The sequence below is a fragment of the Aspergillus aculeatus genome, assembly GCF_001890905.1.
Source record: "Aspergillus aculeatus ATCC 16872 unplaced genomic scaffold ASPACscaffold_18, whole genome shotgun sequence".
NCBI classification, from domain to species: Eukaryota; Fungi; Ascomycota; class Eurotiomycetes; order Eurotiales; family Aspergillaceae; genus Aspergillus; species Aspergillus aculeatus.
In genome coordinates this window covers 407,913-434,643 of record NW_017962993.1, presented here as the reverse complement: position 1 = coordinate 434,643, position 26,731 = coordinate 407,913, and the positions used below count along the sequence as shown (strand labels likewise).

The following is a 26,731-nucleotide window of genomic DNA, read 5'->3' as shown; positions in this document are numbered from 1 at the left end:
ACAGGATATCAGGGATTACTATTGAACGTGACTTGTTGGTTGCAAGAGCCAATACATCTATCACACCAGGGCCAACGAGGTATCACCCACCACTACCCTGCCGTCGTAAGATGGCACCTCAATTGTAAAGGGGGAAGTGAAAGCGCACACAGAGGAAGTAGATCCTCGAAACGCACACCCATGAGACCAATGTGCCATACTGATCATTTGAATCGGTGCGTGACTTACACAAAAAGAATCATCCTAGACATCAACTCAAATTTCAAAGAGTCTCCGCTCAACTACCCCGCGCCGATCCCGACACACCAACGCACAACCCCCCTCCGCCTGGATCGACCTCTTCCGCACCTAGACGTGACCACATGACCCGCGCGAGAGGCAGTCTCACCTCTTACGAGCCCTACTGCGAAACCCTCGGGAGTCTGCGCGAAAGGATCCCGACTTTGAAATACGAGAACACTGGGTCGTTGCCCGGTCGGTACCGGGAGGGTGGACGGAGTATGCCGGATCTGCGCCAAGAGGCAGCCCCACAACGACCAACTCTATCTCAGTAGATCTCAGCTCCGCCCATTTGAGCGAGAAAGGACTGCGCGGACATTGCTAACAGAGGATTAGAAGGGGGTGAGGTCCCCACGTGTGAGAATGTCTGGCTCACAAAAGCCCAGCATGAAAAAAGCCTATGGCTAATAGCATATGCCTCAAAAGGGGACCAATACAGGACAGTGAGTTGATTCCTAACAATCAAGCCAAGAATGGTGGCAACAATTCTGCGAATGTGAGGTCATTATGATTCACTTTTGCTCTTCAACTTTTTTAGGCCCCGCAAGACAGAATACAGACCGCGCCGCATCCAATTGAGCTTCTTCCACCGAGAACTGATGTAACGTTCTTGGACGAGATTAAGACAGCCACTCATGAATTCGCTTCGGCAGATAGATATCTTACAGGGACGAGACTTACTTTATAGGCGTGGCCGATTAAGTTTGTGGCGTGCTGCGCGATCTACGCTGGGTGATAGATTCGAGCAACAGTATCGAACGTCATGATTGGGGTTCCCTGTTCCAGAAGGAGGTGTCTTGCCCCACTCGACAAATCTTGCTGGATATAATAATCAGCTTGAACCTCGATTACCTCCATGAGTGCCAGTATTCTTCTTCTCCTTGAGGTAACCTTATAACCACAGCTGCTTTATGATCAGCCATTGAAAATCGTACATCCATACTCTGTAAGAACCAATAGAACAAATTGTGTAGCCTCGCCAATCTCCGCCTTGGAAAAGCTCATCACAGGACACAGTCAATCCATACTACAGGGCTCAACCGAAGACACCGTCATGAACGACCAAAACAATATATTTACCCGCGACGAAGTCCGTTCTCCCCATCCGCAACCCTCTGTTGTGCTGCGAACTGGATCCAGACTCACACACTCCTTCTCCCGTCTAGCCTCTCTCCGAGCAAGAACGCACGATCTTAGCCAAATACGCCACCGAACCGCTCTATCGTCACAGCATGAATAAGGCACGCAAGTCTAAAATCGTAAGCCCCCGCTCCGTTTCTACAGCGACTACAAGCACTCGCTGACAGCAGACACCAGCAACGGAAGTATTTTGACTCCCCCAAATGGGTCTTGAATTCCGGCCACCAAGAACTGGACCAGGGCGCCGACCAAGCCGGGAGCCCCCTCTCATTGCGCCAGGATACATCCAGACCGTATGCTCCTGTCCCTGAGGGTAGTAATGTGGGCGATGGTGCCAATCAAGAGCAAGGGCAAAATCGCTCGCTAGGGTATGAGATGACTAGTAGTCCTTTGTGAAGAGGAAATGACTTTGATTTTGTTAATTCGATAATCCACGGTGAGGGATACAGGTTTTGTGGAGATCGGGGGGAGTAAGTGGAATAGACTGGGGGTGTGGTTGATGTATCAGATCGTGGACGGTCTAGATATTTGTTAAATTTGGTGCTGAAGCTGGAGCTGATTGAGTGTTCGGGTGCGGAGTAGGGGTAAAAGAGGCTGTGGATCTCAGGCATACGTGTCACAGATGGCATAGTTCGAAGACGCTCGTGTCTATGCAATAGCCACACTCAGATTTGCATTAATGGAGATGGTTTTTACTATCAGGCCTTGCAGCAGAGGATGGACACTCTTATCATGGGAAGGTCTACACTAAAGTGGAGGCACCGGAGTCTATGTATCACCGTCCAAGTCTGAGAACCAACTGTACCGGGCACCGTGACATGATCTGTCCTTCTTGCTTAGAATAGTAGCTATACCGCTATTTCCCGCTGCTATCTGCGAGCAGTACCTCACTGCACTTGGTATGTGACGTCTCTGTGGTAAGAATCGTGTCGAATGCACACATCCCACCTGAAAGTGTCCAGTGTTCGAGTGTCCGCCGGAATTCCGGTCTCGGGTTTCTGCATCCGGGCTAGATCGCGAAGTCCCGTCTGGCAGCAAGATCCTGCAGTCTGCAGAACCGGTGCGAAATAGCCTCGAAATACTTGGGCGATGCTATGCTGTAGGTCCCCTGGCATGGAAGCCGGGAGTGGCAAGTCCCGATGACTCAGCGGAAGTTGAGGCTTGGCGCAGCCAACCTTGTTCCGACTGTGGAGAAACGAGACACAGAAATCATGTGCTTGTGAGAGTAACTTGGGGCCTTGAAGAGGTTCTAGTCGAAAGGTGGACCTCTTGCGCCATTGTGGATGCCGATGTTTGAGTGGGAGGGCACTCGGTGCCCACGAGATCATTTCTGTGTATCCGCTAGGGTAGTGTGCTTCGCGTAGATCAGACCTCAACCGTACTACTAAAGGCTTTCGAGATGTTCTTAAGATTTCAGTCTTCTAGGACAGCGCAGAGAAAACGCTAATACAAGTCAGGGAAATATCACTATAGCTGATTCCCGAGTATATACACGCCGGAAGGTAAGATAATGCCGAGAGCTGTTCATGTTGCTTTCGCTCGATATCGGAGTGCCAAGATTGTATATAGATAATGAGGTGCACCTCCTAGGAGCCATGATAAGTCGGGCCAAGACATGCACAAGCCATTTTCAGAAGCTCGCAGAGATAGATAAGCATCTCCCACGACTGGCGTTGCTAGTCTCCATCAGGGAGCAATACAACTCCGTCAAGGCAGCAAGATTCCTCTCAGACCCACAATATGCCTTGGTTTATGCGGTGGTATTGAGGGCCGGTCAGGTTGGCATGGATGCCGATGAAGACCTTGCCGATCGCTTCACCCACAATCTGCGCAGCGTGCCTTCCCAATCGAGTCGTCCTCGAGGAGTGAAGGACACTTTCCGCCGATGATTTCCCCGGGGAAGCAGGTATAAATCCAGCATGTTTGCCGGTTATCAGAGCCTTCCCATCACTACAACTCATACTCCCAGAAACCTGACCCCCAGAACACTGCGCAAGGCATCCGTCAAAATGCATCTCAGCTCCCTCTTCATCCTCTTCTCGACCGCTGCCCTAACAGCCACGGCGCACCCCGGCCCGCATGAGCCACTCGCTCCCGCGGCCCTCCACCGCCGCAATGAGCTCCTCAAGCGGTGCCCCGGCCACGCCGCCACCTTCAACAAGCGACGCATGGCCGCGCGCAACGCCCTCACCAAACGCTGGGCTGACGAGCACCATCACAACGCAACCTACGAGATACACACCGAAGCCCCCTTCTACGAAACCATCCAGAACGAGACCTGCGTGCTGACCCCGGAGGTGACCCGGGGTCCCTACGTCTGGCCGCGTTCGCAGACCCTCCGCCAGGACATGACAGAAGACCAGGTCGGGGTGCCGCTGTGGCTGGACGTCGGCGTGCTAGACATGGCCACGTGCGAGCCGCTGCCCAACGTGCTCGTGGACTTCTGGCACTGCAACGCGACGGGCTCGTACTCGAGTTTCACGGGGCTGTCGCCCAACACTCCCTTTGAGGACTTGTTGCATGAGCTCAACCTTAACGATACTACCTATGATTTGGGCACGACGGATCTGCATACTGATGACACCACGTGGTTGCGCGGGATGTGGCCGACCGATGAGGCCGGGGTCATGGAGATGAAGACTATCTTTCCGGGTGAGTGAACCGCATACTCCTCCTCTCGCTGACCCCAGCCCTATAATGTAGCGGATTAGAGCTGATGTTTTGGATCTTGGGTAGGCTTCTACATTCAACGCGCAATCCATATCCACGTCCAGGTGCACACGGACTGGACGCTCCGCGAGAACGGGACCATCACCTCCAGCCACACGGTGAGCACGGGCCAGATCTACTTTGCTGAGGAGCTGGAGCGCGAGCTTATGGCGCTTGAGCCGTACGTCTCGCACACGCAGATTAACCGCACTACCAATGCGGAGGACTCTATCTTCTCGGGCGATACTGAGGGCGGGTATAACCCGGTGGTCTCGGTGGTGCCGGCGGATGGCAAGGACGTGAGGAATGGGGTGATCGGGTACATCACGATCGGAGTTGATACTTCGGCTATTGAGCGGTTTAGCAGGGGAGATGTTGATTATGGATTGTGAGGCTGGAATTTCCGAGAGGGAGGTGGGGAAGGGTGAGTTAGAATTGCTTGGTGGAGAGAAAGGTGGACTGGTGTATCGTTTTACTTCGTACATCTTAGAGAAAAGTAGCAATAGAATTCGAGGCGACCGATTAGCAGCGTGTCAGACATGCTTGAGCAAGATCATATGCAACAGAATACATTCACTGTGGCAACCGTGCTTTCTTTCGTCTAGGGCACGGTGCCGGTCATGTGATCGATATAGGACAAAAGATGTCTGTTCTTTGGGCACTTCCGAAATGTCGGGCGATCTCCCCTCGACAACAATGTATCGACCTGTTGTGTCTCGGTTACCAAAGAGCCGACTAACGCACATGCCTTTGACCCTGCTGGACCTCATATTGCTGCAATGTCATTGTCCACGACCAAAGACTCCGACGTCGATGCCACGCCAGGCAGGATATAAAATGACCCGTTCCCCACAGAGCCAAGCCCTGAGATCCAATCCCATGAGAAGGATCTTTTTGCAAGACTGCCACCCTGCCACGATGGCCCCCCAAACCCCCTACCAACTGGGCTTCGAGTTCGTGATCCGCGAGCACCACCCACCCAGCCAGATCTCGGCGGATTTCAAGTTTAACTAGTCCAAGAACCCGCTGCCCGGCCGCTTCGGCGAAAAGGAGCTGCGCCTGCGGGTGTGCAAGGGCCTGCGCGTGGGATCCGGGTACTCCGCACAGGTGGCCGTGGTGCAGGAGATACTGAGCGGGAGCCCGCCCAAACGGACGGGGTCGCTGCACCGGGACCCAGACGAGCTGGGGCCCAAGATTGTGGCCAAGCTGTACGACCCGCGGTACCTGGGCCCGGCCTCGAGGAGGACACGGGTGCAGGCGGTGCGGTTCATGGACGAGCAGTACGTGCGCGAGTGCGGGGCGTACCGCCACCTGCTGCACCACCAACTCCACCAGTCCATCCCGCAGTACTACGGGTCGTGGTCGACGCACACCCCCGACCCATCCAGTAAGCAGTTGTGCGAGGTGCGCCTCATCCTGACGGAGCTGGTCGAGGGTACGGATATGAGGCAGCTACGGCCGGAGTCGTTCTCGCTAGCCGACCGCCAGGCGATCATGCGGCAGATCGTGGAGATTGAATTCCAGTTCTACGCGTGTGATCTCCGGCACCGGGATCTGTATCCGCGGAACGTCATCCTCACCAAGCCGGATCCGCGCGCGGATCGGCCACTCGTGGATGGACGTGCATTCGCCCCGCTGCGCCGATCTCGATCTTCTCGCGGGCACCTATATCAGTCCCATCCTGCGCTGGGGGGTGGACGACGCGCGGGATATATGGTTTGACTGGGTCACGTGGGATTGGAATCGGTGGCTGGCGGAGACTTTCCGCGCAGATATACCGCACATCACCCCTAACATGCTCAAGTGGGTGGGTCCGCAGGGAAGCAAGGATATGTTTTTTCAGCAGGTTAAGAAGCGCGATTCTTGTGATGTGTGCTGAAACTTGTCACGCAGGTGGGCAGATTGCCAGAGCCATTGTAGAGATTCGAATTAATTCGAGACGACAAAATGAATTTATGATCGAGTAACGTGTCAAAGAAGCAAAGTAACATGTATAATTGATTGGTATATGTTGGTCACTGTCGACTGGTGAAGACACGAGTGCCCTTCGGGTTATGCACTTTGCATTACGGTATGTTAGACGGTCCCTATCAAGCTCAATCATCTCCCATAGTAAGTGAGCCAGGGGTATGACCTTAGGATCGAAAGTTGAAAAAAGGGAGAGTACTATGGGATGCAACCTTGGCGGGCTATGCAGATTCGTCTTGCCACAGTGAAACTGAAGAGCAACAAGCCGATCTACATTGTAGTTATTTGAGAATATACGGAAGGGGGTGACTTACTTGGCGAAGTCCTTAAGCAGTCAGTCGCACGGTAGAGTTCCTTGCACTATCAGATCTTCTTGGTGGATAATCATCGAAGCCCCGCCCAAGGTCCCTGCCGACCCAATTATGCTCTATTTCACAATATGTTTCAAATGTAAGTCCATGTATCATCAGTTCACTCTAGAGCCTAGTCTTGATTACAGACAACAACCCTCGCATGGGTTCTCATCGATATTGAATTCCTTTCCTAGCTTTATCTACGATGAATGCTCATTTCAATGGTAGGTAACTCCAAGTCTGCCAGCAATATGTCTATCACTTCTCCAAGCACCAGTTGAAGCACCCTGCTGCTCCTAACCTTCTGCCCCAGGGCATATTAGTATCAGGGTGAGTCGGGCAAGATGCTATGATCATTTAGTATCGAAGGGCATAATCCTCTCAATGGTTCTAGTATCACATTCTTTGAGCTTGGGCGATGTGCGCAACCCTTGACGAAAGTGACTGCTCTCTCGGGCTTCAGGGCAACAAGGTCTTTGCACTCGCCAACAAGTATATCACGTTATCTATGTACATCCACCGCCCCCTCCAGAATTCACAGCCATGCATTACCAACTCAAGATCAGATCTATCAATGGGGACTCAGTTACTTTCGACAAACCACCTCCGCACTGGGAATGGCAATCCACGCATCCCCGTCCTCACCCCACTCCCGCCACACCCCAGAAATGTCCGTCAGCTCCTCCGCCGACGCAAACCCATTCTCCAGCGCCCCCTTCGCAAACGCCGACTTCACCGCCCGCTCCTGCCACGTGCCACTCCACCAGCTCACCTCCTCGGGCGTCGCAAAGCACCACGCACTGACCTTACACTCCACTGCTCCAGTCCCAAAACCCGCCCTCTTGGCCCATGCATGCAAAAACCGCCCCGCGTTTGGCTCGCCCCCATTCTTTCTCGCAACTTGGTCATACAGGTTCTGCCACCGCCGCAGCCCCGGCAGCTCCGGGTACCACATGAAGGCGGAGTAATCGGCCTCGCGGGCGGCGACAATGCCTCCCGGTTTACACACGCGGCGCATTTCGGCCAGCACGGCGACCGGGTCGGCGACGTGCTGGAGGACCTGGTGGCAGAAGACGACGTCAAAGGTGTTGTCGTCGTAGGTGAGAGCGTTGGCGTCCCCCGTGACGAAATCGATGTTGGTGACGTTGCGGGAGCTGGCCAGGGCGCGCGCGTCGGGGAGAATGGTGCCCACCATGTCGAGGCCCGTCACGTGGCCCTGGGGTACGTGCGCGGCTAGGTCGACGGTGATGGTGCCTGGTCCGCAGCCGATGTCTAGAATCCTGTGATGCGGTTGCAGGTGGGGGAGCAGGAATTGCGCGGAGTTATGGGCGGTGCGTTGGCCGTGGCTGCGCAGGACGCTGGCGTGGTGGCCGTGCGTGTAGGTTGCTTTTTCAGTCATCTTTGTGGGGGGTTGCTTTGTGTAGTTGATATATAATGAGTATTGTTCTAAATGAATGAGGCGGGAAAGAAAACAAATTGGTCGTGGTTGTTGTTGGGTGTGATGGGCGTATGGAGGCTGGGTTTATATAGTGCTTCTGTTGCTGTAGTTCGAGGGCCGATATCGGCGTCGGCCGGCCTGTGCTGAAATACACGGGGTAGTGGAAATGCATGTAATGCATGCCGATTCCTCGGTTTATGCAGGCTTACGTGACTTATGCCAGTTGTTCACCGACCGCCCCCGCAGTGGTCTTCCGTAGCCTTCAGAACGCCCGAAACAGCAGCCGTTCGAAATGCAAACCTCCTCCGTGGTGCGGGCATCGCCTTCAAGAATGAGTTTATGTTTGTGCCAAAAATACGCTAGCTGGCATACATATGCATGCATCGCACAATGGCATCCGGTGGAAAATGCAGATGAGGGACTCGATAGTGGCGCACTGCGCACTCATCAGAACCCGCACAAACGCGGCCATTCATGATCTGAATACGTTCCTGGCACGGTACCCTCAATGTTGAACACCGGAGCGTACCCTAAACCTAGAAGATGCAAAATAGCTGCTGTGTGAGCTTGACCCTGTTTATAGCGCCTGGGCGCTTGAATGAAAATAATCTGGCCAATTCCGCCCGGCTTATTCAGACAGCTTCGAGCTTCGGAGACTGCGGCGTGTGTTCGCAGTGAAGGACGATGTGTCTGTCCGTGTACATCCCAGGCGTAAGCGGTGCTATAGGTTCCCAAGCATGATTGCGTTCGAAAACTAGTCGATATGACGGAGAGGTCAGTGTCCGTTGCAACCGTTCCGATATCTCTACTTGCTCCAGACACTAGGACGGCGACGGCCAAATCGAGAAATGCAACAAGAAAAATATCCATCAAGAGCCAAAGCTTACCACATGGGCGCCACCAATGGCATAGGTTCCATTGTTCTTGTTCGTATCACTGAGGTATCGGTGATTAACCAAAATTAGAACAGTGGAGCACAATTGATGTTATCATCCGAGGAGACTGATGGTCAATGTCGCGAAAGGTCACCATCGTTGTCCCACTTAAATTGATATGGTTGTTCAGCCCACCTTGTAAGCCTAACCTTGAACTAATACCTTGGCCTGCGAGCTCCCCGCTTCGAGCCATTACAGAGAATAAGAGACTTCACCAATCCTCGTGCGTGCAGACCCGGCCGAGAGTGGCGTTTCGGGAAGCATGAAACGACCATATGGGTGACATAGAAATGGGGCCTGGCTCTCAAGAGACCATCACATGCATGAACGGCCGGTGCAGCCCAAAGTTTCAACTGCGGCTATGGAATGCGGGGTTCCCTAAATGCTCAGACCCGCTTAAACATACCTTGATCAGCTATGGTTCCGACCCGTCAGTCAGGGCATAGCATATAAGTAAGACGATTGCCGGCTATCTTCCCCCTACTTCAAATGTGTTGCTTGGTTTGGCGAGTCGCGAACTGTGCCCAGTGCCTCTCGATCCGCTTCCTCTCCACTCGCAGGAATGTACAGTCCCTCGAGATATGTCTATGTGCCTGCCAGCGCCCAGGCCTCACGGAGCGTTATTGAACATTCTTCATATACAACGACACCGAGCCAGTCCCCGGGGACCACGCCGCCTCCCTGCGGAGAGATCATCTACAAACAATCTTTGGCGACGGCCGAAATAATCGACCACAAATTGATCCTCAAGAAACTATCGGCCACCGCGAAGGCATCCGTGCTTCCGAACGATGCGGGTCTAGACGCCGCGCCGCATGGGAAGGACCTGAATCATGGGCTGGAAGATCGCTCTGTCGCATCAGAGACCGAAGGCGAAATGTGTTGACATTCATGGGAGCATTACGAGCTTTTCGTTTCTTGTCTGTGGTTTCAATCGGCTGGCCAGGGTGACCATGATGAATCAACGAGTAAAATGTCATACAATTTTTCTGTATGGCCTGAACAGCAACTCGCCCAGGGTCACGTGGATGGACAAGCAGCTAATTCTGTCTCTATGGGAAAATAGCGATTCTTTGGTGTCCTTCTGGCGCGAGACAAGTCGGTTTCGCTGACGCTACTGTGGTGTCTTTTCGTCTTTCCTCTGCCTAATCACTCTCTGTGCAGAGCCCAGATAGCCTTACGTACTTGTGTTCAGCTTGTGGTTACGATTTGCCAGACAGTACATTCTCAGAAAGGCAAAATAAGATGCCGAAGGGTGCGCAAGAATATGAAGCTCCCACATTTTGCGATGAAAATTGTGGTTCTCGGGTTCGTTACATTGAGCTTCGGATTTCTGTTCCGGTTGAGTAAGTAAGGCTCTCTTGCCGAGTATGTGGGCTGCATCTGGCAATGGAGCCCTATCAATTTAATGGGAAAGCTAAGCTAACTCAGCCTCTTCCTCCCCTTCCACCCAGTCACGCTTACCAATGGAATGAACGCACGAATCGAGGCGAGGCCGAAATCCAACCCTTTTTTCGAGAACTGTAGCCATCAAGCCATCCGGCTTCTCCGAAGTGAGCTTCCGGCGGTCAGGCGGTCATTAATGGACAGAGTTGTGAGAGGTCGACGACACAGCCCGACTGATGAGAGCATCGAGACATCTCGGATCATATAAGCGATGGCATGAGATGCCGTGGCGTATCGGCCGGGTGTCGGGTCGTGGGTGTGCAGTGCTCGACGACGGTCACACTCAGAGCGTAGCCAGCCTTCCTGGTGTGCACATGGGTCCATCGATTCGTTCTCGCAACATCGAATACCACCGCCAGGTCGTAATCCTTTTCGGTGAACACCACCGCCCAGTCACTGCCCACGCCGACTTCCTCGCGCTTCCCATACTGAACCGAACCCACATTCGGGTCAAGCCTGGCTAGCTCCACGAAGGCAGCACGCAGGCCATCGATCTTCCGTTGGGCGTGCTCCTGCGGACTGAGATTCACACCTAGGGGTAGATGTCGATTAGTGATATACGTTCCTGTCGGATGGAAGCATAGCTGACTCTTGTAATAGAAGTTTTGCTTGTAGGTTACCTCGTGACGTACTTGGGACATTCTGCTGCGATACTGCGAGGGTTTGTGGAAGTGGAAACTGGTAGATGAGCTATTGAGTCCAGGTTGGCTGCTTGGCCCCATTGACCTTCAGTAGGAAAGCGTTCTTCTATTTAAGATATAATTCGCCACGCTAAACTGGGGATTATGCGATAATGGGAAAACAAACCAAGGTATCCCCCGATCACGAAGAACGGGTGATGGTCGCGAGACTTGGATCTGGAGATTGTGGCGTTTGAGTGACAAGATGCGCTTCTTTGGATATGGAACAAAGAAAGTCAACGTTTCAACCCTGGTACATAATCTTATTGGCGCCCGGATCCGTGAATCAAGTTACCTACCTTGTAGATAGATATTATACTCGTGTCATTTATCGGCGAAAATAACGGAATTACGTCTTCAATGCTCCCAACCAACAACTTGGTTATCCATTGCTTTTGCGTGAGACGCGATGTTTTCCTTTCGATTTTTTTTCTTTTTCGCTGTTCTCTGCCAATCGCCTTGCTCAATACGAACTGGCTATCTGTGCGGCTAATTCCCTCTGGGAGCGCCTCAGCCAAGCCCGATCATAACAGCTATTACCAGAGTCTAAAAACATTATCCATTCGCTCACTCCCCGGTCGCAGCATCTCGTGCTTTCTTTGCTCGAGTCTGACTCCACAATAGGGAAGATTAATGTATACGCTGTCTTCTTGATACTTCGAAATCAAGAGCTTTGCACCAAACCTAGAGGACTTCCCCCCCCCCCCCCCCAAATTCCCGGGGTCCGAGGAGAGAGACACAATCGCTAGCAATCTTCAGCATGGTACTGTAACTGTTAGGCCGTCTACCTCTGGATCAGGACGGTACGGCTCGTATCAGTATGGAGAGTGGGTCGAAAAACTCAACCCCGGCACAACGCCGACAGGGCGTAGCGAGATTTGACCCGCAACCGTACATGAACCTTTTCGCCGCGGTTTCGTGGTTATCTTCAACCAGAGCTTACGAGCTTGATACGAGCCAAAATGAGCAACAAGAAACTCAACTTTTCTAGCAGGTTTGAGTTGGTTGGTGTTCGTACCATCGGGGACCGGATCGGGCGTGGGGGGGTGGGTTGTGCAGGGGATCAAAACACCACGGCAGTATGAGACTGCATAAAGCGAGCTTTCGGCCGGCATGCAGCCGTGTCGCTTCAGGTCATTGTTGATGCTATCTTGCCTACAAAGCTCGCCGTCCTTGCTGAAATCTTGCAACAATAGAAGGCCTTGCTTAAGGTGGCCGCTGGGAGGGTGTGATTGTCGGACTGATTTCTTGGAATACTGTTCCTGCGTGGTACAGGGCATATGGTAACACATACAATGGTGGAAGTGTCCGTGAACACTGCCACGTCAAGTCGTGGCATTGGTGATGAGTGATATAGGCCAGAAAATGTTTTCCAAGATCAGAGTTCAAAAGAAAGACTTCCAATCCTTCACCATGGGCAAAAGTCCTAATCTCGTTACGAGCAACTTCACCGTATCAGTAGATTTTACCACACCATCTAATCCTTGAGCTTATTCCGTCTACACCAAGATCAGCAAGGTCAGGTGCACATGAGGCGACAGCCTTGGCTGATCAGAGCGGTATCTCTCAATACGGTGCTGGGTCTACCGTCCGAGGTCGTTGGCCATGTTCCTGACCCGGATGATCAAATCACCACGCCACAAAAACCCCAATATGATGCATAGAAATGTCATCCGCGTGGTAGTCGTGAACCTTCCAAGAAACAAGATAGACGGAAGCGATATTCAATCCCCCTAAAGCAAAGACATCACCCGCCTCTGCTATGGAGTAGCCGGTCGATACAGGTCTCGCTATTCAGTCTATTGCTCATCATCTTGTTTTCAACTAATATGTTCGTATTCCAGCGCATAAGCCGGGCAAGCCATGTATCCATCCTCCCCGACGAAGCAGAGTCATTTAGTGAGGACGAGAGAGCAAAGAAAAGAGAAGAGAAGCAGTTAAGCAGCCCCGCAAGAAGGACAGTTTCACCATGCTCGCCCCGTGTCCAGTGCATAGGAGGCAGATCAGTTTCATTCAGTAAACGGCAGGTCAAAACACGGCCCGGGCTTCTGTCTCCGCGTCGCCGACCTCTCCACGTGCGACAACTCCCGCGCGAGCTGATCCATCCGCTCTTCATCTTGTTCTTCCCCCGGCCCCGCCATCGCCATCGCAGCGGCAGCATCTCCAACCTGCCCCGGCCCCGGCCCCGCCGAACTACCCTCCCCCTCACTCCTCTCGCCCAACTCCCCCGTCTCCTTCTCGATCGCCAACCTCCCCGCAACAGCAGCCGCCACCTTCTCCTGCCACTCCCTCTCTCCTTTTTCCTTGTCCAAAACAGCATAATTCGCCCTCCGATACACCCCGACCGTACTCCCCAACAACCCCAACACCTCAAACCCAAACAACACGGGCAATGCATACCCAAGCTGGGGGTTACACCCGCGAGACCACACATCAACAATCACCTGGAACACCGCATGCGCAGGCAAGGCATAACCCCACCGATAGAACGCGGGCGCCAGCTCAAACGGCAGCAGAATGGAGGTCACATTGGCCACGATCCACGAGATGAACGCCATCGGCACGAAGGGCGGGGGGATCCAGATGGTGAAGAGGTCCAACACCAGGAAATTCAAGTGCGCGAAAAGCCACAACGCAAGCCAGGTGAGCACGAATTGTCCGCCGGAGACGTGCCATCCGTACCTAAAAGCCCAGATGGCGCCGGTGGTGGACAGCGAGCCGAGCAGCGTGTACGTCCCCGCGAGCAGTTGGCGGATGATGGCGATGCGGTGTGGGGAGACTGCTGTGTACAGATGGAATTGTTGGTAGACGCTGTTGATGTAGCCTAGGTAGAAGAATTCTTGGATCATGATGAGGATTATGACGAGGGTGTTGTAGATGAGGCGCGAGCCTTGGGTGGTGGGTTGGAGGTTTGTGGAGGTTAAGGTCCAGGGTTGGGAGAGGGTGGTTAGGGTGGTATTGTTGTTGGCATTGGTGTTGGTGAGGCTGTTGGTGAGAGTGTCTGGGGTAAGGGCAGTGGTGTAAGCGATGCGGGCGGCGTTGGAGAGGGTTTGCATGCTGGTGTAGATGGCCGAGTCGACCACGGTGGAGTAGCGCGCTTCGTTCCACACCAGGGAGAGCACGTCGTCGGGGGAGTGCGGTGCTCCGCTGGCGAGGGCGGCGGCCAGCTCGTTCGATGCGTTTGGGGCAATGTACAGCCCGCCCCAGTAGTCGATGTGGCAGACAGCAGCAATTATCGCGTCGGACTGGGGATACTGGGCCGTTGCGTGCTCGGTTAGGGTTGGGAAGCCCGGGCCCTGCAGCTGCTCGTACGCGGCGCGGACAGCCTCCCCGATCACGCCGCCGTCGTAGTCCACGAACACCACGTTCAGATTGTGCACATGCGTCGTCTGTTGGAACAGCGAGCCGAACAGGTAACAGAACAGCCCCAGGAACAGCAGCTGCAGGACCAGCAGGTTGATCCCCGCCGCTTTGAGCACCGCCAAGCGCAGCGACCGCACCGCCGGGTCGTGGATGCTCGGGTGCTTTTGCCTTCGGGCGCGCGCGTAGAAGGTCATCGGGCTGGTCCGATCTCGCAAGCTGGCCAAGCTGTATTTCTGAAGAAGCTGAATTTGTTGCCGTTGAAAAGTTCCCCTTGGGTGGTTCAGCAGTTCCTAATAACTGACAGACTGACTCCTGCACTGCACTACGGCAATGGTGGGGCGGAAGTCGGGCTCCTCCTCGTCACTCGGTGCTTATATGAATACGAGCGTGCCACCAACCAGCGTTTCGCTAGGAGAAGCGGTGTTGCAATTCCGGCATTTTTTGTTCCAGTCTACGGGCGAGATTGCCCGTCATAATGGATCTCCCCCAAGCTCGCCTCTACAAACCAGTTGCCCTTTTGGGTTCGCTGCGAGTCACGTGTGCACCGGTTGATGTATGTTCGGGCTACGCCTAATTGGTCAATGATCTAAATTGCGTATAGTGGAATGAACACGAGCTTTTACTAACCACTGCATGAGTAGGTAGTGACTTAGGGTTTACATAGCAGCCATTCCATTTCGAGAGTTTTGTGTGTAGCTTCCAGCAAGATGGGAAGGAGTGCCGATTGGGAATCTTACCGACCACTTTCATCACTTCAAAGGTCCGCCCAGCGCTTCGACTCGCGCAATATCCGTGTACTATGTGTATGTCGCGCAGTATATATATTTAACAACCTCGCTTATAACCGAACACAAGGGCACCCAACCGCTCTAGTGCAGTTGATTGAAGCGTAGACTTGAAGCAGAGATATATCGACTATAACACTTTCACGTTCCAAACTCACCTCCATGCCAACTCCATCCTCACCAGCACTCATTACCTTTACATCCACTGACCCAAAACAACACTAACAACCTCAACCCTAACTCACCTCATGCCCAACAACCGCATACCCATCCTTCATCCGCATCCCGCCACCTTCACCCTCACCCTCACCTCCCGCAGCCATCTGCCCCAACCCTTCCTTTCCCCCCTCCAACCCCACCGAGCTGGGCACCATTCCCTCCGGATCATCCCCCCGCCACATCCCCAACCCCATATACGCCGCACGATGCAGGCTCAACGTCTCCTCCACCGCCCACTGCTCCCGCATATACCGCCACCGCCCGTTGCCCCTCAGCCAGCCCACCACCGAATCCACGCTCAGCCCCACCACAATCATCAGCCCGCACACGCCCACCGTCAGCGCCAGCCCCAGCACCGAGAAGTTGGCGTACCCGGCGGCATTGTGCACGAGCTGGTTGGTGCACTGCACACGCGCGTAGCGGTTCAGCGGCGCCGTCACGTTCCACCCGACCGACGACTGGTCGAGCAGCGAGGTCGCCGGGAAGTTCTTGGGTGCGGTCGCCCACTCCACCGCCCAGGCTTGTTCTTTGGCGAGGGAGGTGGCGAACCAGGTTGTTACCTCCGTTTGCCATTGGGTGGGCGGAATGTAGAATTGGATGTTGCTGTAGGCGATTGAGGAGGCTGGATTGTTCTGTTTAGTTGGGGTGGGTGGGGGTTGGGGTGGAGGGGCACAGGCTACTACTCACCGTTTAACGCTGCGCCGCCGCGGCCGTTGACGTTGGAGTACATGCTTCGGTCGTTGTTCCCTGACACGAACCGGCCGATCGTCGCGATCTGGTACACGTTGAACCCGAGGAACTTGGTCGGGTCGACGGTGAATGTGGACAGCGAGGTGCTGAGGATTCCGCCGAGCTTGGTGCACCCGTCTGGCCCGGGCCGGTTGGGGTTGCAGATCTGGTACTGGTCGGTGCATACCATCAGACTCACCTCGTAGCTCTTGGTCCACATCGACGAGGTGACGTTGGTCCCCTCGATGCTGTAGTTCTGCTGTTCGAGCGCCGTCATCCACGGGTCGTAGCTGGGCTGCAGGTAGTTGATGTTGTTCTGGTTGAGCATCATCATCGTGATGTCCGCGTCGGTTTGGTTGATCGCGTCGGTCGGCTTCCATGACTCGAGGCCGTTCAGGAGTCCGCTGGGGTCGGATTTGGCGAAAACGGCGCTGCGGTCGGTCAGGGTGAGGTCTGTTTGGAATGTGGGTTGTGTGGAGGCACTCACCTGAGTGTGTAGCCCACTCCATCCACGCTGGGGATCGGAGTGTATGAGAACGTGTAGTTCAGGTACGGCTCACCCATGTAATACTGATATCCGGCATTGATGTAGACGATCTGGCCCCACGTTGAGTCGTTCTGCACGCTCCCTAGCCCGGACCCGTGCTTGACCGGGGCACAGGTCGTGACTCGCCGGTACTTGATTCGGTTGCGCGGGGGTGCGTTGATGCCAAAGTCCTCGTGCGAATCCAGCAGACCCGTGTCCATTTGCAGGGCCGAGTTCCCGTTGTACGCGCACAGATCGGGGGAGTACGGGCAGGATGCATTCGGGTTCGTGGTAAACGGCAGGCTGGGGCGGACGTAGGTGCTGCAGTCGAGTTCACTCGCGTTCTCGAGATAGCATCGGCGGACGTAGGTGGCAGCGTCGTAGGTATCCTGTAAACTCTTCGTGTTGCTGACGGTCACATCCGTGGCGTTGAACGAGTAGCCCCCACAGCCTGGGCCGATGATGAGCGTCGACTGGCCGGCCGCCTTGGTGATGTAGCTTGTGAACAGACCAGATACTCCGAAAAGGATAAGAACGAGGATGGGTAGCAGGGCCAGTGGTAGCGATCGCCCCACAGCCCTGAGCTTTGACGCTGTTCGCTCGTTCTCAAATGGTAACTTGATTAAAGCCCAGGCCGCGGCGGCTGCACCTTTGTTGCGCAGGATGACCTGTCGCTGGTAGTGAAGAGCATCCCGTCGCCGATCAGGGGCTGTAGTCCCGGTCTGATGAAGAGCAAAACTCAGAATGCTCCAGAACAGACTGCCTGCCAGGGAGACAAGTATAGCTAGAAAGGCGCTCAAGATGCCGGAGTCGGTCTGCGACAAAGTCAAGGTGGCTCCCCGGATCGCTCCCTCGGACCAGTTGATCCAGACTCCCGTGTAGGTGTAGAGCGCGGCAGACATCGCTCTTATGAGGACTCGAAAACCAAAGGACGACAAAATTTCCAGCAATGATGCAAGCTGGGGTCAAGGTTCAGCTTGTGAGTTATAAATGCCCAGCTGCTGGAATTTGGACTTTCCCAAGGAGCCTCCTCTCCTCTACGTCCCGACGCCATTAGGCAGCGGGGGTAGAACTTTTGGCATTTTGGGTGGCTTTTCAGGCAATGGCAGCGAAGGCTTGAGCAGATGCATCTTTCGCTAGAATGATACATTTACATCGTAGCGTGTGCAGATGGCTGATGCCACTAAATAAAAAACGCCGATCGATGCGGTTGGAAATCAGAAACAATTGGCCACTTGACGGGGCTGCAGGGTCTTTGCTCGTGTTCGTGCATGATACGAGGCTGACGCTCTCGATAATGATTCGCTGGGTGCCCGGGCTCTCTCATGCGATACCCCGGACCCAACCAGGGGTAAAGCACTCTGTCACTACACCACCGTGAAGTCAAAGCATGGGTATCGTGTGGTGTCGCTGTCATTTTCTGAAGTGAGGGGACTAAGTAGTGGAAGCCCAAGCGCACTGTTCGATGCGAGAGAGCCACAAGGCCGGATTTGTACCACGGTGTTGCGCCGACATGCTTCATGATTCCCCCGTTCCACTGCGTCCAGTACCTGTTCCGTTCCGCGGCTGTGGCTGAGCTCCTGGGTCGCACTGCGGCCGAGAAACAGCAATGATGTGTTTCATGCGAAAGGACGATGTTTCTCCGTGCCTAAAAACAGGCTCCCACGAACTCAAGATCTGGAGTCAGAGCCTTATCGTGAATCCGATTCCGATGCCCCACTCCCCACATCGAGTCTAGACGATGGGAAGCTGCCATGCTTTCATCCTTTCATGCTTTAGGGATGGATTACGAGTCGCTCGAGGGACCTACGACAATCAGCTTAAAGCAGGTATCGAAATGTAAATCCATGATACAATTCATGACTGCAATATTTCATGCAGCGACTACTACCAGAAGCCTTTCCAGTACTCCCAGAAGTGCGAGTCTGAGCAACAGTTGACCTTGAAGGATTGTTGATTTTTCTTGAGGTACTGTAATACGAGATGTGGCGTTGCAGGCAAACGAAGCCAGGAATGCTGCCCCGAGCTTTGTGACGATGGGACATGACACCGTCTATTCCTGACTAGCAAAGCTAGCATATTGAATCCGGAAAGACTGTCAACCATCTGCTGGTGTGGAGAGCCATCACATACGGTAAATTGTAGCAGAGTAAGCTCGGGCTCCGACCGTACAAAAAAGAAGAAGCAGTTGATATTTTGCTCACTTTCTGCATGCAAATCGGGTTGTATTTCGCGCACAGCAACCTCGAAAGTTCAACCTTCGGTGTCAAAGTTAATCATCATTCCGGGGAGGCTGAGAGAAATGTTTGCATGCATCAACAGTGATCTATTGGCGACGTGGGCGCTGCATGTCTCACATCCTTTTCTATCGCTTGGGTACTAGGTAGCCTCCGAGGGGCACGCTTGTGGGCAGTTGAACGCGACCGTTCCCGATTCACGCGTAGGGTGCACAGGCCAGTATGTGTACCTTGTGACTCGCATGATGTGGCTTAAGTAACTCTGCCAGACCGAAGCGGAGTGCGCTATCTTCGCAATGAGTGGATGATGGCTTGTGGTTGTGGTTGTGATTGATGCAGAGGAAGTTGTGGAAGCAGACTAAAGTGTCCGCCAGATAATTTGGAAAGCCTTCCACCCACTGCTGGCCTTGGTGCCTTGATGCCCTGGTGCCTGAGGGAACAGCGCCCTAAGGCGGTCAAGTCACTGCCTCATCCGCCATCGATTTGGTCCCCAGGAGGGGGGAACTTTCCACCCACTTTCCACCACTGTCAACATCTGCGCTCCCTTGAGAAGTACCTAATCCTACTGTGCTGTCCATCCGTCGCTGTCTAGGCTTGCACTTTGAGTTATCTTTGCATTCTGTCATCCCCGAGACTCAACGTAGTGTTCCTTCAAATCCGACTGGTGACGTGATGCCCCAGTCAAACAAGAATAAAATATGCCAGCACCATGCTTGTGCTCGATCATGAGCGGCGACAAGGGCCATTGCAGCATGGTGCTCGCCAAGCACGAGGTAGCTTTGCCAGCTTAGTCAACTTGGTTACGACAAAGTGTTTTTCCGGCGAGAGCCCAGGATCCGACGAGCTCAACACCACTGGGACAACATGACCATGTTGCAAACAAATGGCTTCGAGGGATATTTTTGCTGGGGGGATCTCACATATTCAGGATCAACAGGATCTGTGATCATGGAACCAAAGTCGCAGTGTCCGGCAGCACACCACCAACTTCAACGTCAAGTGCGGTGTTGGATCATCCAGGCACAAACTAAGCCGTTAGCTTCACACTAATGCTTGTCGCCTCAGTCGAACTCCTGACTAGTGCCTCGACCCTGTCAACTCTTTTACCCCTCGCAGAGCTCGCTGTGGTCGCGCCTCCTTCAAGTCGACGTGTTTCTGCCACATAATCACTCCAAAGGCAACGAGCATGCTCTCACATGCTCTCACAACATGTCCTCACAGCCTGCAAAAAAGCGCCGCTTCGGTGGCAAGCGATCGAAGACGGGCTGCCGCACATGCAGAATCCGACGAATTAAATGTGATGAGACCCCCGAGGAGTGTCGGAACTGTACGTCCACCGGACGCCTCTGTGACGGGTACGAAGCCTATCGCCTACCCGTGGCAGCCAAGCGCGGGAAGAACCTTTCCTTCTCGCTTACTACCTCGGTCAACACCCACATACGCTGGGTTGTAACATCGGATCAACGTCGCTGCTTTTCATTCTTTTGCGACCGCACCATCACCGATGCTCTGGGGTATTATGATTCCCAGCTATGGGAGCAGTTTGTCTTCCAAATGGCGAATATCGAGCCTGCAGTGTGCCACGCCGCCGTCGCCCTGGGGGCCGCTCACCAAGAAGTGATCTTTCAGGGCATCAATTTCCCCGGCAATGGTAAAAAGGGACGAGGCGTTTGGTATTTCTACGCGCTGGAGGAGTCCGCTCGCGCTTTTGAGCTCCTTCGTCGGCGCAATGCTCAGGACCCGCAGATGCGGCAAGTCACGCTGCTCTGCTGTCTACTCTTCGTGTACTTGAGCCTGTTGCAACGAGACTATGACAATGCGTTCCGGCATCTGCACGCTGGCTTGCGGGTTTCACAAGAGCTGAGGTCAGGCCGTTGCACTTCGCTTATTGGATCTTCAATCGGCGGCGGCGGAATGAATTCGCATCTCGTCGCGGCCTTCGCCCAGCTCGAAACCCAGTCGACGCATTTCAATCCTCGTGGGTGCTCCCAACTCTGGGCCCATCAGCCGCCACGGAAGCTCATCCGCCTCAGCAACGACAGCGACCGCGACCGCGACCTACTCGGGCTAAGCGTCGACGACCTACGCCTGGCCATGCAACCCCTCGATAGTGCCATCAACCATTTCTTCCAGCGGTTAGGCACCGCTTCCGCAGAGGAAATCATGGCCCACTACTCAGACTTCAAGGCCGCCCAAACCCACCTGCTCGCAGACCTCGAGCTTGCCACACACTCCCTCGACAACTTTTGTGCCCTCAAACATGCCAGCCTCTCTCCGAAACACAAGCGCGGCGCCGACCTGCTGCGACTGCATCTGATGACCTACTCCGTGGGGCTCCGGATGTCTCTGGTAGCGCAGCTCCCGCCCGCCCAGGCTCAGGCATTCTCAGCCGATCACGCGGCCATCCTATCGTTGGCCCGCACAATCGTCGCCCAGTTCCCCGACCGGCCCACGGTCATGGTGGACTCGGGCGTGATCCTGCCACTGCAGGTGGTCGCCGACTCCTGCCCGGACCTGCACGTGCGCTGGCAGGCCATCCAGGAGCTCCGGGCCTGGCCGCACTATGAGGGCCCGTACGATTCCGTCCTCGCAAGCACCATCTCCGGCGCCCGCTGCCGGCTCGAACTCCGAGCGCACATCCGCGCGGAGCTGCGCGGTTCATTTGATACCGGTGGCACGGTGGTGGGGAAGGAGCTCTTTGACAGAATGGTGGACGAAGAGCTGCGGGGGCGGTTGAGGGTACTTGCTGTTCCGGGGGGCGATGATGAAGGCTTCCCCCAGGCAAGCGATCAAGCGGATGCGGAGCTCGCGCAGATCATGGCGTTGGCGTCTCTCGATAGCTGGACGTGTATTCGTCACTTGAGGCGACTCATGAAATGAGACTTTGTTAGCACCCTCGTATGGGGACATGATCATGCGGGTTCTCTTAAGGTCGACAAGACTGTTCATCGACAAGGGGGAGGCTGTCCCGTCATGTGACTTGTCCACTCCGTGACGCCTGCCACCCTCATACGCAGACAACAGCAAACCTTCACAAACCTTCAAGCATACAATTCACGTGGTCAATCCTCGGTGCTCATAGTCAACGTGATTCTTGTCGGGTCTGTGTCGATGTCTCAGTAATTATGAATTGTCTCAAGGGCACGCTCCGCGGATGCACACCCACTCGTCGCATTTTGAGAGACAGCTGCCTCCAAGAAGTAGGTCAAGACAAGCTCGCATTGATAATCGATGAAACGTATTCCTTGACCTCAGACCCCTGAAACGGCCACTTCCCGTCTCACCACGTGCATGGCATGTTTGAAAGACGATTGAACGGCCGTGCTTCGATGTACCCGAACGGGAATATTCCCAGGCAATAGAAGCACAATGTCGACATAAATCATGAAAATGGCTCTCATGAATAAGTTTAGATAGCGTCCATGAGCAGAAACTCTTAAAATCGTAGGTTGACCAGGACAGTCCAGCGGGGAACTTGTAGAGACCATCTGCGGTCGCCATGTCCACCGCATCGGACCCTCTTCTTGGCGCTCGGCACTTTTGCTCTCCATTCGAGATGGGAGGGGGCAAATGTCTTGGACCATGACTAGCAGGCCGCCATTAGCTTAGGGAAACGGATTCAACAGTCAACGGATCCATCACTATGGTGAAACACAAACACCAGGAGTGAATACGAGCCGGTCGGACATGGTCCGAACGGACAAACCCGGTGTCAACACCGGCTAGCCCTACTTCAGACGGGAGGCTGTTGACAGGATCTCCTATGCTCAACGCAGCAATGCCCTGGCAGCGTCGGAGATTACCACGCATATTGAGCTCTGAGGGGCTTGAGCTGGACGTGTAAATTCGCACAAATCATGTTCGCAATACCACAGCCTGATAAGCACTTTAAGATTCTTGGCATGCAACTTTGGCCGCCTTTAGTAAGCACAGTCACTCTTCATCGCTAGTCTTTTGCTGAAGCTTATATTTAGAATTCTCGATCTTCACGACAAGCTTTGGCAATCTATCGCAGAACCAGCTCGAGGAACTAGATCACACTATCTCAATGGGACAGGTACGTAAGGCGTCTGTGAATAATTGCTCGCCCAACGGGCCTGCAAAATTCGATTGTTGTGTGAAACGCAGTGGAGCAGGCAGTGGGGAGGGTGCGTGGGTAAGTGGATACACCCAAAAACGTTCAACGGAATCACGATTGGGATCGTGTCCCACTTCACAAAGCATGATTCATGACATGTAGTCTAAGTAAAATTAAGTCTTCAACTCTAGCCTGGTCTGAGTCTAAGCTAAAGGAGAGGGGAGGGGGCAAAGCCTGCACGAGTGCCGGACTGACACCCTGCAAGAGTGACACCACGGATGAGAAATTCCACGTGTCGACGACTGCCAATCTCCACCCCTGGCAAAGTGAAACGATGCTCGGGCCTTGTACTCCTGCAACCGTTGCACACTACAAGGAGAAAAATCCAGACTCATATATACGGATTCGCCGTCTCATGATTGCCCCCGCCCGTCTCCAGCCCTCCCTTCGGTTTTCCCTCCGGTTCTCTCCCTCCCGCTTTCTTCCCCCCTGCAGGTTCGCCCTCGAAATTCTTTCTCCTTCGCCAATGTAATCCTTCTTCTTCGATTCCTTCTTGGAACTTTCCCTTGCCTTTCTCTTCTCCGTCCGGTCTCTCCTTTTGCATCTTTTCCCGACGGTTAGCTGGTCTTCCCGCCCTCCATGGAAGAGATCTGGGAGAGAGATCTCTCGCCGGAGCGGATCGCCTACCTGGCGCAGTCCCGGATCCCCGGCATCATCGCATGCAACACGATTCTCCTCGTGTTTGCGACAGGAGGGCTGCTGGTGCGGCTGTTTGTGCGCGTCCGTTATCTCACAGGGATCAATCTGGATGATGTGCTGTGTATAACTAGCTGGGTATGTTGCCTTCTGCTGCCGGACTTTGCGATTCCCCTACCGTCGATCACTAACGTCAATCTACTCGGTCTTCCAGGTCTTCACGTTCGCCCTATGCTTTACCACGATGTGGAGTAAGTACATGTATCTCCCCGAGCAAGAAAGACGGTACGGTCGCATGCTAACCGCCCTGGCCCTCCCGCAGTGACCCGATACGGCTTCGGCAAGCACATCGGCACGGTTTCGAGCATGAGCGCTCGATCCATGTTCCTCAAGGTAGGATCCCTCCCTCCCTGGCGATCTCGCTCGCCAATACGATCAACCATACCTAACAACCACGATTCTGCTCCCTCAGCTCGACTTCGTCACGATGCTCACCTACGTCCTCGCCCTGGGCGCCATCAAGATCTCCTTCTGCGTGCTGTACCTGCAGATCTTCCCCGGCCGAAAGTTCCGGATCGCGTGCTGGTGCCTGCTGGCGATCCTGATCGGCGAGACGGTCGCGGAGACATTTGTGGTGATCTTCCAGTGCATCCCCGTGCACAAGGCGTGGGACGCGACGGGGCTGGTGGAGGGCTACTGCGTGAACATGACGGCGCTGTACTACTCGAACTTCGCGATCAAGCTGGCGACCGACCTGGCGATCTTCATCATGCCGATCCCGAAGCTGTGGCAGCTGAAGATGACGCGCGGGAAGCGGATGGGATTGGTGGTGATGTTTAGTCTGGGGTTGTTGTACGTTCCTTTCCCTCCTGCCCTTTGGTGCTCTGCTCCGCGGTATCGATGCATGAAGCTGACTAGTATGGATGGAAAGGGTCTGCGTCACAAGCATCATCCGCGTCTCGTACATGAACTCCTTCGCCGTCGACCACACCTGTACTTATGCCCCTCCTTCCTTTTAGATGCGCGTGCTAACAAAAGCAAAGGGTCAATGGTCAATACGGAACTCTGGTCCTGCGTCGAAGTCGCCGTCGCCCTCTTCATCGCCTGCATCCCCAGCTTCAAGACCATCATCACCCACCGGTTCCCCGTCCTGCAGCGCCTGCTCGGCCTCTCCAGCGAGGGCGACTCCGCCGGCCCCTCCAAGATGTATGGCACCGCCTCGCGCCGCACCTTCCCGGGCCACGGGCCCTCGATGAGCATCAAACTTCACAATGTGACGGGGCCGGGCCACAGCAGCAGCAGCAGTCGCGCCGAAGCGGACACCGGCAACGAGTCGCAGGAGCGCTTCATGTTCCCCGAGGGGATCCATGTGGTGACGAAAGTTAGTGTGAATGAGACGGTTTGAATAATTTTTTCATTTTGGGTGGTCATTGTCGTAGGGGTAGCTGTAAGCTGTAAACCGCGCGTTTGGGTGGGTGATAATAGATTACGATTTGGCGCTTGCTATTCACTAGTGGGTAGTCGGTCTAGCCAGTTGGCGTGGGAGTGTATGTTCCCGTGTTGAGGTCTGTCTGGAGTAGTCCTCGGAGCACGGAGGTACGGAGACGGATGCATAGATAGGACTTCTTTCCTCCAAACCGGTCGTGGTCGGTGTTCGGTGGGTGCTGCGGAGTGGGTCCTCCGCCAAGAGTAATTGGAAATTGATTTTCACTCCCCCTTGGCTGGCGGCCAAGACTGTGATGACATTTTCGCAACCCGTGGATCCTTGTGGCCCGCGGGGGGCCCGGACAATATACTCTAATCAGGTTAACATCCGCGCTAGTGGCCTTGCGGGCCTCGTCTGGAACGTTGGGTGGGTTGCCTGGGTGGATGGGCTGATGGGCTGATGAAGTCGAGATTTTTGGGATCCCGCTCTATTCTATGATGGAAATCGTACTCTGTCAAATGGTGCTTAGTTCCATTGGTTTGTGCAAGCTGGATTTGTCTTGACGGGTGGATGCGTCAGTGTTTAAGATGGTAATAATTGTTCAAGCTAGCCAGGTATCTACAGGTTTTTGGGGGCGAAAGGATGCAGGGCCTTGACCTGTCATTTTGGACTGTTGATTGCCACTAATGCACGTCTTGAGAGCTCTGTGCAACTGACTGAGTGGCAAGCACCGTAAGACCACTCTAGACTGTGAAGACTGAGTTAATCTATATCAAGCACGCTAGTGCCGCACCAGGAGAAAGTCTAATTGGGCGTCCGTCCCGCCTTGGCAGGGATCGGCAGTGCCTTGGTACCTGGCCGGCTGGTCTGAATCGACTATCGATCTCTCTTGAACGCAAGGGTTGGTTGGCTTCAAGCAGGAACCAGTACCGTACATTGGACTGCTCGATATGAACTATTCTACATAGGTGCTAATTATTCTTCACCATCAGAGGATCTTTTTCCTTAGGATTCCCTGTTATTGGGACCCCGAATGCGTTTGTTGCCTTTGGAGGTGGATAAGTTAGATATACCGTGCAAGCGAAAGGATAGGTCAGTGATGAGTTTATGATTGCACATCTTTCTCCGCATTCTGGTCAAGCGAGATCGATTTTAACTGTATACATCATGGCAGTGGGAAGGGAGAGACGATATGGTGTCCCTTTATGGCAAGCTAGTGCACAGGTTGACTAAATAAACATCCATGTGAATTATGTAGCATGAGAGACCCCAAGACCCCAGAACAATGGAGGAGGGTCACCTCCGTAGTGGACGCGTTGCGCTTGGCCTGACTTTCTGCGGGGGGCGTGCATCGGTCACCGAGGCTACAAGGAATCTGAGTCACGGCAAGAAAGGCACGGAGCAGATCGTGGTCCCGACCTTGTTGGCCTACGAACCATATCCATCGGGTTTTCTTTCTCTTTGATCGCATCGACTCTATTCTGCTCTGTTAGGATGGCTAAAGTGCAAGTCCAGAACGGAGGGCACAACCCATGTATTGCGCAACTCAGTGGCTAACAGACCGGAGGTTCAGTGTGCTACGGCACCAGCTTGATGAAGGTAATTTCATTCAGTCGAGGGCAGCAGGGGTCGATGACCCTTCAGCACGAGTGGACGCCTCTACTGAGAGATACTTTGCGTAGATGCCGACCACGTCCGTGTAACCCGCCTCTAGCGTCAGCGCT

The 26,731-nt window shown here is 54.2% G+C and overlaps 8 protein-coding genes across 8 annotated transcripts; 5 read left to right on the top strand and 3 right to left on the bottom strand.

Moving 5' to 3' along the window:
- The first annotated feature begins 1,173 nt into the window (after positions 1-1,173).
- ASPACDRAFT_126233 (uncharacterized protein) lies at positions 1,174-2,156 on the top strand. The gene is made up of 3 exons (XM_020196896.1): positions 1,174-1,369; positions 1,446-1,538; positions 1,597-2,156. Exons 1-3 carry the CDS (start codon positions 1,334-1,336, stop codon positions 1,813-1,815), a joined length of 348 nt encoding a protein of 115 aa, XP_020052289.1. The 5' UTR covers positions 1,174-1,333; the 3' UTR covers positions 1,816-2,156.
- Positions 2,157-3,385: 1,229 nt separating this feature from the next.
- ASPACDRAFT_1891366 (intradiol ring-cleavage dioxygenase) lies at positions 3,386-4,692 on the top strand. The gene is made up of 2 exons (XM_020198616.1): positions 3,386-4,071; positions 4,156-4,692. Exons 1-2 carry the CDS (start codon positions 3,429-3,431, stop codon positions 4,518-4,520), a joined length of 1,008 nt encoding a protein of 335 aa, XP_020052288.1. The 5' UTR covers positions 3,386-3,428; the 3' UTR covers positions 4,521-4,692.
- Positions 4,693-5,046: 354 nt separating this feature from the next.
- ASPACDRAFT_63950 (uncharacterized protein) lies at positions 5,047-5,850 on the top strand (the record flags this gene model as incomplete). The annotated part of the gene is made up of 2 exons (XM_020203948.1): positions 5,047-5,085; positions 5,143-5,850. The coding sequence occupies 2 exons, from the start codon at positions 5,047-5,049 to the stop codon at positions 5,848-5,850; spliced, it is 747 nt and encodes a 248-aa protein (XP_020052287.1).
- A 1,185-nt stretch (positions 5,851-7,035) lies between these two features.
- ASPACDRAFT_1891365 (class I SAM-dependent methyltransferase) lies at positions 7,036-7,921 on the bottom strand (the record flags this gene model as incomplete). The annotated part of the gene is made up of 1 exon (XM_020198615.1): positions 7,036-7,921. The coding sequence occupies exon 1, from the start codon at positions 7,846-7,848 to the stop codon at positions 7,036-7,038; it is 813 nt and encodes a 270-aa protein (XP_020052286.1). The 5' UTR covers positions 7,849-7,921.
- Positions 7,922-12,940: 5,019 nt separating this feature from the next.
- ASPACDRAFT_1891364 (SNG1 family protein) lies at positions 12,941-14,505 on the bottom strand (the record flags this gene model as incomplete). The annotated part of the gene is made up of 1 exon (XM_020198614.1): positions 12,941-14,505. One exon carries the CDS (start codon positions 14,503-14,505, stop codon positions 12,958-12,960), a length of 1,548 nt encoding a protein of 515 aa, XP_020052285.1. The 3' UTR covers positions 12,941-12,957.
- A 1,489-nt stretch (positions 14,506-15,994) lies between these two features.
- On the bottom strand, positions 15,995-17,472 carry ASPACDRAFT_35559 (uncharacterized protein; the record flags this gene model as incomplete). Its single annotated transcript, XM_020200133.1, has 2 exons — positions 15,995-16,475; positions 16,532-17,472. 2 exons carry the CDS (start codon positions 17,470-17,472, stop codon positions 15,995-15,997), a joined length of 1,422 nt encoding a protein of 473 aa, XP_020052284.1.
- Positions 17,473-20,016: 2,544 nt separating this feature from the next.
- ASPACDRAFT_47300 (Zn(II)2Cys6 transcription factor domain-containing protein) lies at positions 20,017-21,687 on the top strand (the record flags this gene model as incomplete). The annotated part of the gene is made up of 1 exon (XM_020201931.1): positions 20,017-21,687. The coding sequence occupies one exon, from the start codon at positions 20,017-20,019 to the stop codon at positions 21,685-21,687; it is 1,671 nt and encodes a 556-aa protein (XP_020052283.1).
- A 1,607-nt stretch (positions 21,688-23,294) lies between these two features.
- On the top strand, positions 23,295-24,986 carry ASPACDRAFT_1859726 (uncharacterized protein; the record flags this gene model as incomplete). Its single annotated transcript, XM_020197689.1, has 6 exons — positions 23,295-23,719; positions 23,796-23,832; positions 23,904-23,974; positions 24,054-24,433; positions 24,513-24,574; positions 24,625-24,986. Exons 1-6 carry the CDS (start codon positions 23,525-23,527, stop codon positions 24,984-24,986), a joined length of 1,107 nt encoding a protein of 368 aa, XP_020052282.1. The 5' UTR covers positions 23,295-23,524.
- Between the last annotated feature and the right edge of the window lie 1,745 nt (positions 24,987-26,731).

What these genes read in the sequence shown, in the direction of transcription:
- ASPACDRAFT_126233 (XM_020196896.1), top strand. Translation starts at nt 1,334, where the DNA reads ATGAACGACCAAAACAATATATTTACCCGCGACGAA. An exon ending in ATATATTTACCCGCGACGAA is followed by an intron (nt 1,370 to 1,445) that starts GTCCGTTCTCCC and finishes TCTCCCGTCTAG; the next exon opens with CCTCTCTCCGAGCAAGAACG. An exon ending in AGGCACGCAAGTCTAAAATC is followed by an intron (nt 1,539 to 1,596) that starts GTAAGCCCCCGC and finishes AGCAGACACCAG; the next exon opens with CAACGGAAGTATTTTGACTC.
- ASPACDRAFT_1891366 (XM_020198616.1), top strand. Translation starts at nt 3,429, where the DNA reads ATGCATCTCAGCTCCCTCTTCATCCTCTTCTCGACCGCTGCCCTAACA. An exon ending in GATGAAGACTATCTTTCCGG is followed by an intron (nt 4,072 to 4,155) that starts GTGAGTGAACCG and finishes GATCTTGGGTAG; the next exon opens with GCTTCTACATTCAACGCGCA.